General features: G+C 40.8%; 1 protein-coding gene across 3 annotated transcripts in view; it reads right to left on the reverse strand.

Moving 5' to 3' along the window:
• Positions 1–14,532, reverse strand: part of ADGRB3 (adhesion G protein-coupled receptor B3) — an 884,190-nt gene that overhangs the window by 435,748 nt on the left and 433,910 nt on the right. For all 3 annotated transcript variants that reach the window (XM_044924546.2, XM_006078271.4, XM_006078270.4), the window contains exons 12-13: positions 8,908–8,976; positions 3,491–3,599 (exon numbers count right to left, since the gene is read on the reverse strand). In XM_044924546.2, the coding sequence (XP_044780481.2) occupies positions 3,491–3,599; positions 8,908–8,976 (178 nt within the window). The remainder of the gene's footprint in view (positions 1–3,490; positions 3,600–8,907; positions 8,977–14,532) is intronic.

Below are 14,532 nucleotides of genomic sequence, written 5' to 3' on the forward strand. Positions count from 1 at the left end.
CTTCTTCTGGTCATCAAACAACAGTCAGTCAGTTCCTGTGCTAGTATTTGGAACAATAACAATGAATAAAATCTCTTCTGGCTAGTGTAATAATTGGGGGATATTTATGCACAGGACATAACCTTTTCTTATATGGACAGTCAGTGCTGCATAAGCAAGCAGAAGGCCAGACAGCCACACTGTCCTTACACAAGGCTGAAGGCAATATAGGATGATATTGGTTTTATTTGCAACATTAAACTGCATTGAGTTACCATGCTTAATATACTTCTTTAATAATGATAAAGGAAGTAGGTGAATATAGGTAAAGCTTAATTTTAATAAAAAAATACACAAACTTTTCAAAAATCTATTTGGGAAGTCAAAAGAAAGGTAAAGAGGAATAAACAGCTGCAATTGATGGCTATTTTTGGAATTTTTGTTGTAAATAATACAAGTAACACAGGGAATTTGACATGCTACTATTCAAACAGCCTAGTTACTACACTCTGAGACTGGCTCTGTTTTTTAAAGTTTTCTTCCAAACACATTCTGAATCAGTGCCATGTTTTGATCCGATAATACTTTTAGTCAGTAATGCATTTTAGAATTAGACGTTAACATTTACAAAAATCAAGAAAACAATAGCTCTTTGGTTTTACCCTTTAGTTTTTTTTTTTTCTTTGTAAATTATTTTGCAAATTGTCCAATTTTGCATACCACACTTCCTGGTTCCTTCCTCCCCTCAAAAGTCATAGTCCCTTAGATGAGTGGTTCCATCTTGAGTGATCGGCAACCCCAAAATCTCTTGAGGGTTTTCCTTTCATTTGCCCCAAATTCACAGCCCAACATGGCACCCCCTTTCCCCAGAGACATTACCTTTCCTCTCTTTGCCCAGACAATTTTGAATGGATATTTAATTTGAATTTTCTCTGATTTCTGAATTCGTCCTACTGAAAAGATACTATTTTCAGTCATTTTTTTTCTCATTGCCCATAGCAAAGACTGCTCCCTTCATCTCTGAACCAGCACAAGATGCTAGACATGCACACTGGGGAGAAGTCTGGGGTCTCCACCACCTCCAGAAAGTGGACTAAGGCATAAGTCTAATTGATAAGACATAGGTCTAAGCCTGGGTTCTATTCCATGGTCGGGAAGATCCCCTGGAGGAGGAAATGTCAACCCACTCCAGTACTTTTGCCTGGAAAATCCCATGGACAGAGGAACCTGGTGGGCTACAGTCCAAGGTATCACAGAGTCAGGCGCAACTGAGCAACTAACACTTTCAGTTTCTTTCTAACTCATAAGACCTCGAGCTGCATAAAGATGGCCTAAGGGCAGGGAACCCTCTCCAGACCTTTGAGTACTCCAGTACACAGGTTCTTATCAACTGAAGAATACACCCGGTAGTCAGCCATCCATTACCTGTTACAAGTTGAGGCTACCCTGCTGGATGATATCTCAGAGTCAAATGAGTCCCTGTAGTTCTAAAGGATTCAAGTATAGAATGAACCACCACACCATAACCATAAGGAAGTTATGTTCTATAACAGTTGAACTCCCCTGGTTAATCCCTCTACCAAGTTAGGCCTCTTTCTGATCTGCAAACTAAAACTTACATAGCCTGTAAATACGAATGTTAGGTAAGATATCTGGATTTAAGCACATCATTACCTACAGTTAAGGGTCTTTATGTGAAGACTGCAAAAACATGACAAATGAAAGAAAACGAGAGTCCCAGTAACATCATGAGAAGAATCTTTAAAGAAACAAAGCTGTAAACAGTGCTGCAATGAACACTTGGGTACACATGTCTCTTTCAATTCTGGTTTCCTCTGTGTATATGCCCAGCAGTGGGATTGCTAGGTCATATGGCAGTTTTATTTTCAGTTTTTTAAGGAATCTTTACAATAGCCAGGACAGGGAAGCAACCTACATGTCCACCAGCAGACGAATGGATAAGAAAGCTGTGGTACATATACACAATGGAGTATTACTCAGCCATTAAAAAGAATACATTTGAATCAGTTCTAATGAGGTGGATGAAACTGGAGCCTATTATACAGAGTGAAGTAAGCCATAAAGAAAAACACCAATACAGTATACTAACGCATATATATGGAATTTAGAAAGATGATAACGATAACCCTATATGCGAGACAGCAAAGGAGATACAGATGTATAGAACAGTCTTTTGGACTCTGTGGGAGAAGGTGAGGGTGGGATGATTTGAGAGAATAGCACTGAAACATGTAAATTATCATATGTGAAACAGATTGCCAGTCCAGGTTTGATGCATGAGACAGGGTGCCCAGGGCTGGTGCACTGGGATGACCCAGAGGGATGGGATGGGGAGGAAGGTGGGAGGGGCGCTCAGGATGGGGAACACATGTACTCCCATGGCTGATTCATGTCAATGTATGGCAAAACCCACTACATGTTTAAATGCCATTCTCCCAAATCATCCCACCCTCTCCCTCCAGTCCAGGTTCGATGCACGATACTGGATGCTTGGGGCTGGTGCACTGGGACGACCCAGAGGGATGGTATGGGGAGGGAGGAGGGAGGAGGGTTCAGGATGGGGAACACGTGTATACCTGTGGCGGATTCATGTTGATATGTGGCAAAACCAATACAATATTGTAAAGTTAAAAAAAAAAAACAAAACCCACTACAATATTGTAAAGTAATTAGTCTCCAATTAAAAAAAAAAGAAACAGAACTATAAACCTGTATTCGCTCAACACATATACTATTTAGGAAGAATATTTCTTTGTTCTTGCAGTTTTTCTTTTAACCACAAAGAGAAATGTGCCATTCAGTTAACATAACTGCTGGAGGCAACAGCAGCAGACGGCCCTGTGGTTTTGCTTCTCTGTGTAATGTCCCCTTATGAGAGGCAGTGTTACAGGCGGCTAAAGAAGGAAAGACGCTTCCATTTCACCTATGCTAACATTACGGGTCTACTACAGAGGGATCCGAGAGACACACGGTGTCCAAGGACTCACTCAAGAAAACTTCAGTGGCAGCAGCACCGTGACAATGACCCCTAAAGGTCTCTCAAATGTCGTCCCACCCCCATGGAGATTGAGCACTCCCTTGGGACACTCAGCAACAAAGTGGCTCCGCATCTTTGAGAACAGTGTTCAGAAGCCCACGAAGGTTTATTTTTTTATATAATCACATAGCATATACTGTATATTTTCAACATGAGATTGGACAGTAATAAATGCTTGGTATATTTCTGTGCAGATAAATACAAGTAGGCCTATGTAAATGTATACATACACACATACGCATGCAAGTGTGTGTGTGTGTGTGTGTGTGTGTGTGTGTAACACATATGTTGTTTGGCCCATCGAAAAACCAGACACGAAGTATCTATAATACATTATCCACAATACTCAAAGATATGAGCAATGGGTATGGCACTTAGAAATATATGGCTCAGATACCTGCAATGATTTTTTTAAATTTCAGTAAGATTTTGGGAAAACATCCTATTTCTTACCTACATTTCCAGTCATTAAGTATGAATTCTGAAAGTCCATCATCCCCATTCCAACAATGTGTATAAAATCTTCAATCACCTGCATTAACTCTATCGAGCCTGGATAAATCTACAAAAATAAGCAAAGGTTAGATGGAACAAAAAAAAATCTACATAACAGAAAACATAACGAGTTAAAAAATGACACAATGAAATCATAAATCAGCTCTGATTTATTTGAACATGTTTCTACAACTAGCAAAGCTGTAATTTTTGTTTACTTCTTAAATTTATGTTTATTAATTTGATTTATTAATATTTTAAACCATCTAATAGTTGTATTTCTTGAACTAGTAGTTGAGAATGATAACAAACATCACACGGCAAGAACTCTGGAGATGATATGATACCATGATTGACACTTCATAAATCTAAGAGACTCAGACACCTAACACATTGTACACTTAAAAGTAGAATGTCTTCACTTTTGATGGGCTCCTTTCCTCACTTAATTACAACATAGAACAACCACTGAAATTTGAGGGCTTTTTACATTTTCTTTCTTTTTTTTTTTTTTTTTTTTACTTAGGATCTACATGATGAACACTGAGAGAGAAAAAAAACAATTATCAATACCATCATAAATATTTACATTCTGTGATGTTCACTGCAAAATAACTATCTTGGGAGAGACACATTTCTAATAATTATAATAGCTACTGTATCAATAATAATGTTGGCAATACTTGCAAGATAATAACAGCTCTAGTGTAGGTATCTTACACGTACATACACAAGATACCCAACACCAGACGCTTCACAACACTGGAAACATGTGTGTTTGCTAACAGATGACCTGATTCTGGCAATAGCTCATAACGAGTGGAATGTGAGGTCCATTTAAAAAGATTCATTTTCATATTTGGCAAAACTAATACAGTTATGTAAAGTTTAAAAATAAAATAAAATTAAAAAAAAAATACGGAGTCACAGAAAAAAAAAATAAAAAAAATAAAAAGACACATGAATTTTAGCATGTGTAACCTATCATGCTGAAAAATTCAGCCCTCATTATATAACCATATTAAAGCAGAAAGTCTTTTGAAGTTAGGTTCATTTCTTTTAGTCATTCAGCTTCACTGCAGCTTCTAGCCATAAAAAAGTTAAGTGGATTAGAGAGTCTTAGTGGCTTCCTATTTGCAAAAGCTTGTGCAGAAGGGGAGGACATACTCTGATTAGCAGAAAGACACATTGGGCAGGGTGGCCAGTAGAACGGTATGTATATTTTACAGGAGCTGTGGCTGCACCAATCCAAAAATCAGACACTTCAAATGCATCATAGACTTACATATAGCTGAGGACATGAACAATGGCTGATAGTTCAAAATGTATGCCATAGATAGCTGTAATTTTTTAAATTATGGAAAGATTTGGGGAGAAACGCTATTTCATTCCTACAGTTAGTCATAAACTATGAATTTTGACAGTTCATTCCAAAAATGTACAGGACATTTCCATCAACTCCAAACTTCCTCCTGCTACTGTATTTTTCCTTCTGTTTTTGTGTAGGTGTATGTGTCTATGAGTATGTGTAATATGTGTAAATACACATTAAATAGAAGAGGCTTAATTCTCCCTGTTGAAAATAGAGAAGAGACTCCCTCTGTAACTAACCCCTTGCTCCCCTCCCTTTTCTTAGGGGCATTTACTTTAGAAAATGTTGTTGTTCAGTTGCTAAGTTGTGTCTGACACTTTGCAACCCCATGGGCAGCAGCACACCAGGCTTCCCAGTCCTTTACTATTTCCCGGGGCTTGATCAAATTCATGTCCATTGAATCGGTGCTGCTATCTAACCATCTCATCCTCTGTTGCCCTCTTCTTTGCCTTCAGTCTTTCCCAGCATCAGGATCTTTTCCAGTGAGTCAGCTCTTTACCTCAGATGGCCAAAAGCATTGGATTATTAGAAAATGAGTAACTGATAAATCCTTTCTATGTCTTCTTTGAAATGTATGTAAACATTTTTGAAAGCTAAATAGCTTCTTCCCAACTTAAAGAACCAGGGATGTCTCTCAGTGGAAAGTGGTCATCAAGGAAGGCAGGACTCGATCTTGCATTGCTGTCAGATGTGGGGAGGATCCTAATTCAGAGTTGCAAAACTGTCTGCAGGCATTAAGATACGAGAGCTTATTTTTTCTTTGAAGAAGTGAAGTGAAGTTGCTCAGTCGTGTCTGACTCTTTGCGATCCCGTGGACTGTAGCCTACCAGGCTCCTCCGTCCATGGGATTCTCCAGGCAAGAATACTGGAGTGGGTTGCCATTTCCTTCTCCAGGGGATCTTCCCGACCCAGGGATCGAACCCAGGTCTCCCGCATTGCAGGCAGACACTTTAACCTCTGAGCCACCAGGGAAGCATTTTTTTTACAAGGTGGTCATCCCAATTATCAAGTGAATTTAGGATGAACTGCCTGTGACAAATGGTGTTATCTAGTCCTCTTAAGCAAGAACTAATTACTGTTTATCTTGAGGACAGATTGTAATGACTTGTATCCTGTTTGGATGTTTGAAAGGGTGAAGTTACTCTGTATCTCTTAGTGAATTGTCAGTGATACACACCACATTCTGGCTTAATGCCTGTTCAGTAATAAAACTGCTTTCTTTGTCATCTACCTTTGGGGAGAGGTTTTCTAGGGTGGAGGCAGATTTTGTTTGTAGCAGATTTTGTTTTGTTTATATTTTCCAATCAGATTTCAAATATCATAGAACAAAGGCTGATTATATATATATATATATATATATATATATATATTTTTTTTTTTTCCGTAAAGGGTCAGAGAATAGCTCTGTGGCTCATGGGGTGTCTGTTGTTCCAACACCCAGCTGTGTCCTTGCTGTACCAGAGCAGCCATAGATCCTGTGACTATGGTCCCAAACTATTTACAAAATAGGTGTTGGGCTGGATTTGGACCAACAGTCACAGTTTGCACACTCCTATAGAGACACACGAGGTTTCAGTATAACTAAGAAATGCCAATCACAATATTATGATTGAAAATGACCTATCCATTCCAACTACTATCTTAGTCTATAAAACAGTGCTATGTAAAATGCAGCCTTTTTTCCCCTACTTTAGTATCCTGAGATTTTGGGCTTCCCTGGTGGCTCAGATAGTAAAGAATCCACCTGCATGAAAGAGATGTAGGTTCGATCCCTTGGTTGTGAAGATCCCCTGGAGAAGGGAATAGCAAGCCACTCCAATATTCTTGTCTGGAGAATTGATAGACAGAGGAGCCTCGCAGGTTACAGCGCAAAGAGTTGGACATGACTGAGTGACTAACACATATACTGTGGTTTTAGTAGGATGCTTTAGCTAAACATAATTTGGTCCTTCATAACTGGCGCTGATGTGCCATAAAAAAATTCTGGAATGACAGTTTATTGTCCAAAAGTGTGAATTCTTGATGGCAAAACCCTTCTGACTTCAATATTCAGCATTTTATGCTGCTAGTTTTCCAGGTGCACCCAGAGCTATGTTTTATTGAGCTAGTCCTCTAAAATAGATAAATGATTCTCTCTGTAGATTTTAAACAGCTCTTATTTTCAAAGAGTTCACCCTTAGTGTCAAAAACCTGAAGATTCTTTTATTACGTGGGTGCATTCATGACAACACTGCTACAAAATAGTTGATTTATTTCAAACAGTTGTTTCAAAGAAGCATTAAAGATAATCACTACTGAAAATATATTTAAAAGACAAGAATATAGCTAACTCACAATCACAAGTAAATAGGGAGATTATGAATGTAGGATTTCCCATTGACAAAAGGTTCTGCCAATGTTCACTGATTGTTCAAGCTGGGATCTCATAGTAAATAATACCATCTGATGAATTACAGTCTTGTTTTAAACAGGGTAGTATTCATTTGATCTAAATATATCCATAGTGAATAGTCACCAGAATTCTGATGCACTCAGCCTTTGCAGTGTATTCTACTGAGAGACACCGTTTTCTCACAGTGAGTGAAGGAGGTTCTCCTCTAGAAGGAAGCCAAGGGCAAGTATATAATTCAAAGTAGTAGGAAAAGATAGATTTAGGGTCTTAGACTAAGCAGTGATTTTTTTTTTTTTTTTCCTTGCTACAGCCAGAAGCACAGCACGTGTACCTGATAATGAGGTGGACCATGCTGGACTATTTTTAGAGTTCCTATGATAACAGAAATAGTGAGCTCTACTGCTGAAGGCCCAGATCATGATTACAAAAGGAAAAGCAGAGAGAAGAGGAGCCCCCTGAACCTCAGTAAATACTCTCAGTTTCAATATTGTACTGCTGTGTTGGATTTTTTAACAAGGATCAAGTATCAAAAGAAAACTTAAAGCCATTTAACATTCAGTTAAGTTAAATTTCCACAGGGTTTTTAAAAATATGCTTATTCTCCCTTTGTTAACTTCTAACCCACTTTTTTTGTGTTTAAGAAAAAATATTATTAACCACGCGTCAGTCAGTACGGCACAAATGGCATTTTTCAAATAATAACTAGAAAGATGGTAACGATAACCCTGTATGCGAGATAGTAAAAGAGACACATATGTACAGAACAGTCTTTTGGACTCTGTGGGAGAGGGAAAGGGTGGGATGATTTGGAAGAATGGCATTGAAACATGTATAATATCATATGTGAAATGAATCGCCAGTCCAGGTTTGATGCATGATACAGGATGCTTGGGGCTGGTGCACTGGGATGACCGAGAGGGATGTTATGGTGAGGAAGGTGGGAGGGGGGTTCAGGATGAGGAACATGTGCACACCCGTGGCAAATTCATGTTGATGTATGGCAAAACCAATACAATATTGTAAAGTAATTAGCCTCCAATTAAAATAAATAAATTTATATTAAAAAATAATAATAATAACTAAACCGGTAAGGCTATTTGCTACAGTTATAATGCTTAGCAGAAAGAGAAAAAAGCAGAATATATTTTTTTTTTTACTAAGAATTCATTTTTACAACTCTTGGCATTGAATCAAAACACACATGTGTATACATAATTCAGATTACACATAACATTGCAGTAAATACAAATGATGTAACTAGTTAGTACCCCACAGTTTAGTTTGCAATATCTCCTTTTAGATTTGTTGTTTTCCCTATAGTCTGTAGACAGGAAAGAAAAGGATGGCTGAGTTGCATAGTCATTATCTGTTAATACCTTAAAGTTAGATATTAAACCTACACCATTTTTTTACATTTTAAATATCATTCATTCCATAGATTGTCATGATAAAGGAGGTTATTTGTTTTCTCTAAATTTAGTATGAAATAATCTAGAATGACTTAAATTTTTCATTTTATGCTCTTGGAATAGCAAGCCGTTCCTTTTTTCACAGATTAAGAAGCTTGATTTAGCCACTTTCACTTTAAGTTCAGAAATAACCTGGTCTTACCTGCTGTGCATCTTCCCATTTTTCCTTGTTGTCTTCATCGAGAAGGTTGCTAACTATTTGAAAGAAGTTCTGTAAATTAAATTAGAAAAAAAGATTTAATGTTACACGAGGAAGCATACTTGCTGACAACATCTATTTGGACTGATAATGCGCTGAAGGTCTAAACACTTTGCCATATTGCTCAATGACACCAACATACTATCCTGGAAGATCTCTGAGGATCCCTTAAGATCCTGGGATTTCCAGTGACCTTCCTACATATATATCCATCTTAGAAGATAGCAAAATAGGTACAACAGTTCTTTTCTCTCACAGTTATTTGTCCCTGATTCTGCTGTCTCATGACACCATATGATTATTCCTTACAAAGAAGCCCTCTTTGCGAGCGCCTGTAAGACAGCCCCGTGTGTGTCTTATTCAAGTGGCCCACTTCCCTGGGACCCACGTTCGCCTCTCACATGGCTGTGTCGAAGGGCATGACAGTGAAGGCACAGCTGATGAGTGAAGCCTTCCTCGGCGGACCCGGGCTCTGCCCTTTTTTCTGGCTATATTATTTTAACGGTTACAACTACATATCATAAAGATGGCATGCAACTTTTCAACAAGCACTCAGTAAATCTTGGCTATTTTCAAATCCTTGCTTTTGATTCCCCTGTCCCTTGCAGCAAGTCAGAACCAAGGAAGGAATGGTCACATGGTTCTGGGGATGTTCCAAATCCTTGCCCTTCCCCATGTCCCTGATGACCCATTGGAAACCCACTGACAGCATCCTGTCCTGGGAGTGCTCACCACCAGTTTCAGCGTCCCTTTTCCAGGCAGGCAGGCACCTTGCAGGGTTCACTTTCTGTGTCACACACCCACATGGGCGGTGTTAGTGCCTGGCACCTACACAAGGGGTGGTTACCAAGGATGGACCTCCCCATCCTCTCATCCTCTCTCTGTCCTCAAAACACAGGGGCCAGGAGAGGAAAGCCAGGGTGCCAGTGACAGGGTCACGGGAGGCCCAGGAAGTGTATAGTGAACCTGCAACGTCTGTGTAAAGCGACACGGATGGTGGTCCCTGCTGCTGTCCTTGGAGCCCACCTCTTCCAACTAGTCTGCCTGGAGTCAGCAGGAACACTGCCTCACTGATCCACTCAATACATTCGCTTGGGGCAGGTCTCCCTTTGCGGGGTGAGGGGTGAGAGCCAGAATTTTTTTACCTCCTTAGCCCTCCTCCCTCTCCAGCTGGCTTTTCAAAACAGGCCTTTATTCAAATTCTAAATTAATTGACCTGGGTGTTTTTAGAAGGAAAACAAAGCTGCTCCATTTCCTCCTGTGCTCTGAATCTGTTAGTATCTATATTTAATTGCCCTATTTGTGCTATTTATTTTAATAGTTCCTGGCAATCACATGGTTGAAACATGTTTTGAGTCACAGCCTCAATAAAAGTTACACAATATTTTATGCAACTCTGGGGAAAGAAAAAACAAAACAAAAACGGGCAAGTCTGTGTGAGACTGGTTTTCTAATTCATTTAACCTTTTTGTACTACCAGCCATTTTTTCCACTTAAAATGTCCTGGTTGGAGTGATAACATTTTAAGAGCTTTGTCCATTGAGCTGTAACTCTACATAGGAGCAGAAAGAATTAACCTTTAGAGTTCTCAGACTGCCTGTGGCAGTTGAACTCAGCAGGGGACGTGATGCTAATGAGACAAAAGTTGCAGGCTGTATCCCTGTTCACACCAGTGAGCAGAGCTGAGGTCCACAACCGAGCCCCCGCCAGCTCTCACACAGAATTCATGCTGCTCCTAACGAGGGTGCCACGCGAATGGGAAGCAATTTGTGCAAATGCATCTCCATTTCTGGGAAAGCATTTCACACAGCGTGTTTTACTAACAGAGGGTCAGCGACTCCGTGCTGTACGCCAAGGCCAGTGCGAGCACACGTGATTCCTTGATCAAAATGATACATTCAGAGTTACGTTTTTCAAAATCACCAGAGAGCATAGTGTAAAAAAAACAAATTTTTAAAATATACGTTCAAGCAAGCAGAGAGTCTATGAAAGGCTGTTGGACCACTCTCCAAGGCTAGTAAATAGTATTCGACTCTTATCTGCGAGGGGAAATAGCACAGAATAAAGCTCTCCTTCCATCTTCCTGTGGCTTAGGTCTGGAAATGGCCAGTTGTGGGGCCATGCAGGTCACAGGACTTTTCACTTTCATGCATTGTAGAAGGAAATGGCAACCCACTCCAATGTTCTTGACTGGAGAATCCCAGGGACGGAGGAGCCTGGTGGGCTGCCGTCTATGTGGTCGCACAGAGTCGAACACGACTGAAGCGACTTAGCAGCAGCAGCAGCAGCTAAGGTCACAGGGGCTAAGTCAGAACATCCCAGGTGAGGGGGTGGGTAGGCATTTATGGGGAAACTGAACTTTTCCTGTTTCTTAGTGTATCTTCCTCACATGCAATGCCTTTTTCACAGCAGGTGGTTAATAGGAAATAACAGAGTTACAAAGTCAGTATACCTGCATTTCTCCAAGACTCAAGCATCATTCCTTTGAGTTGACCCTGCTCTAATCTGTCTCACAGACACTGGGGAAGAGGTATATGTATGGAATCTGGAAAACTGGGGAGGGACAGACATAGAGAATGGATATGTGAATGCAGGAAGGGAAAGGGAGAATGAGTTGAGAGAGTGGTGTTGACATATATACACTACCAGGTGTAAAATATAAAACAGCAAGTGGGAACCTGCTGTCTAATACAGGGATCAACTCTGTGCTCTGTGGTGACCTAGATGGGTGGGAAAGGGAAGTGAAGGGAGGTCCATAATGAAGGGGATATATGTACACACATGGAGGATTCTCATAGCTCAGTCAGTAAAGAATATGCCTGCAGTGCCGGAGACCCAGGTTCGATCCCTGGGCTGGGAAGATCCCCTGGAGAAGGAAGTGGCAACCCACTCCAGCATCCTTGCCTGGAAAATCTCATGGACAGAGGAGCCTGGTGGGGTCCTTGGGGTCACAAAGAGTCGGGCATGACTGAGTGACTAACACATACTTACTTAGGGCTGATTCACGTTGTTGTACAGCAGAAACCAACACAACATTATAAATCAACTATACCTCAATTAAAAAAACACATAAAGGAAAAATGTATTTCAATATATCAATTCACCTTGACCTCTGCTCAAAGACCAGTGTGAAAGAACAAGGCAAAACCAAACAGAACAGAATTCTGAAGAGGGGACTCATAACATTTAGGTCACTGGATTGAATTTTTGAGAAAAATATAAAGAAACTTCCACAGCAGCAGATGCACTCCTTGTAGTTTTTTTAAGAGCGCTGCTAACTGGGGTCAGATTGCTCTTTTGATGAATTATGGATCAAGTCCCTTAGCCCCGGAACTTCGTCTGACAGTGGGTTTCTGTTTGGTTTTGATCAAGCTCTGATCTCTATGACTTACACCAATTTGAAAATTGAGAGTCCTTGGCAGAGTCTGAGTTTGGAGCTTGAACTAGCTGACCTAGTTTAAAATTCCCCCATTACTTAGTACTTGTGTGGTTGTGGGCTTACGTGGCCCACCACAGCTTGCCTTCTCTGTAAGGCAGGGATGCCAACAGCTGCTGGGCAGAGCACTTGTGAAGCTAAGAGCTCATTCTCCACACAGTTATCGGACACAAGCTAAGTACTCGATATACGGAAGCTTTATGATTTTATTCCCTTGGTGCTATCTTTTTTATGACTGGCTGCATGATTTGTATTTACAGCCACATTATGGCCCGTGATTTGTTCAGCAGAAAACTCTCCTTCCTGCCCTCCCCTGGGAGGGGTTTCAGAGTTGTGATGGTGAGACACCCACCATGTGGCAGGCTCTGTGCCAAACAGCATGGGCACCGAGTTCAGGAGGCAGGACGCTGCTTGTCCTGGGCAGGAAGTATTCTGAAAATCAGCACAAGGAATGCAGGTCACAAAGAGAAGCACCAATGTCCCTGCCACATTCAAAGTGCAAGTCCTAGGTTTAGCCACAGGAGACTAAAAGGACACTCACTTTTATGGAAAGCAGTAACTAACTAATTCTTTGCTCTGTGCCTGTCTGGCTTCCACTTGACAAATTTCTTAGGGACAATCTATGATTTTCTATAAATATACCGAGGCACATCTCAGCACATGCCTTTAGCTGAATTCCTTAGAGAAAGAGAGCTGTAGATGAGCCTCCTGATCTGAGATATCTGAGCCATGGGAAGCATGTTCTCCTCCCTTCAACCCAGCAGCAAATGCCTGGGCACCGAGATGCAGAGATGGGTCCCAAGGAGTAAGAGTCAGTTAGCAGAACGGAATGCTTTCATGGATTGTGGTGATCCGACTAGAAATATAAGGGGATTGTAAGAAAAGCTTCAAAGACAAGCAGGGATGCAGGGACACTCCACTAGGATTGAGATAAACACCTCAGGACAGTCGTCTATCCCCAGTCCAGACAGCAGATGCAGGTCAAGTGTGATCCAGCCCCTTCCTGCCTCTTCACCCCCTCTTGAGCTATCCTGCCCCCAACTCTCTCTACTCCAGGCTCAGCAGACTACTCAGAGCATCCCAAACACGATGCTACCCAGCTTCTGGATGCATACAATGTGGCTCCCTTTCTTCAACCATTTTTCTGTTTGTTTACTCAAAGAGCCGTTTTTTTTCTTTTTTTTCCCTTGCCCTCCACACATAGATTTACATGCCATTTCCTCAAAAAGGCTTTCAGATCACCACCACCCCCTAAAGCACATGAGGTCTGCATAGGCTATTTATTTATTTTTTCTGATTAGTGACCATTTTTATCTTTCACTTACCAGTACTGTCATCCTTCATGACTGGCAAAAAATTCATGGAAGAAGGAAATAGCCAGTATATGGAAGTAATCACCTACAAGAATGTGATGTGAAGGAAGGGGTCCTATCTACTAGAAGGGCCCCTTGTTCTCTGTTCTGTGAGCTGGTGTTCCCCAAAACCTGGAGAATCAGTATGACAGTCTCTGCACCCAGGCATGAGCACCCCAGCAAAACCACCACAAGCTCACCCAGCAACAGGTAAGAGCTCCTTCACCCTAACGTCAGGCAGGCAGCAAGCAGTCGTAAGCACCACATACAGGGCAGCAAACACGATGAGCTGCAATTGTACTGTGTAGGTTTTTTTGTGTGATATATCACATTTCTTAATTACGATGCATTTATGTGATGATCAGTGTAGGGCTTTTTCTTGACCAGCCTATCATTTAGTTCAGATTATTTCTATTTTGCTCACTCTCATGCCCCTGGCATACAGCACAAGGCATAGGAAAATATAAATACTCAAATATTTCAACTTGACTGGCTTCATTCCTACTGTGTAGAAGACCCTGGATGAGCACTGGGAGAATAAAGATCATGGATAAATGGTCCCTTCCCCAATGTGCTGCCTCCTTTTCAACACCATCCTCTGCTCTATACACAGGGCTTTGTATGTTTATATGTCCAGGGAAGGAGATATGAGTGCTTAGTTTTGCAAGTAAGGAAGCTGGTTTTCCTGATTAAATACAGGATCAAATTCTTCCTATTTCAAAGGCATTTTAAGATTAATTTTTCTTGGAACATAGTTGCTTTAAAATGTTGTGTTAGTTT

The sequence above is a fragment of the Bubalus bubalis genome, chromosome 10 (genome assembly GCF_019923935.1).
Source record: "Bubalus bubalis isolate 160015118507 breed Murrah chromosome 10, NDDB_SH_1, whole genome shotgun sequence".
Classification (NCBI taxonomy): Eukaryota; Metazoa; Chordata; class Mammalia; order Artiodactyla; family Bovidae; genus Bubalus; species Bubalus bubalis.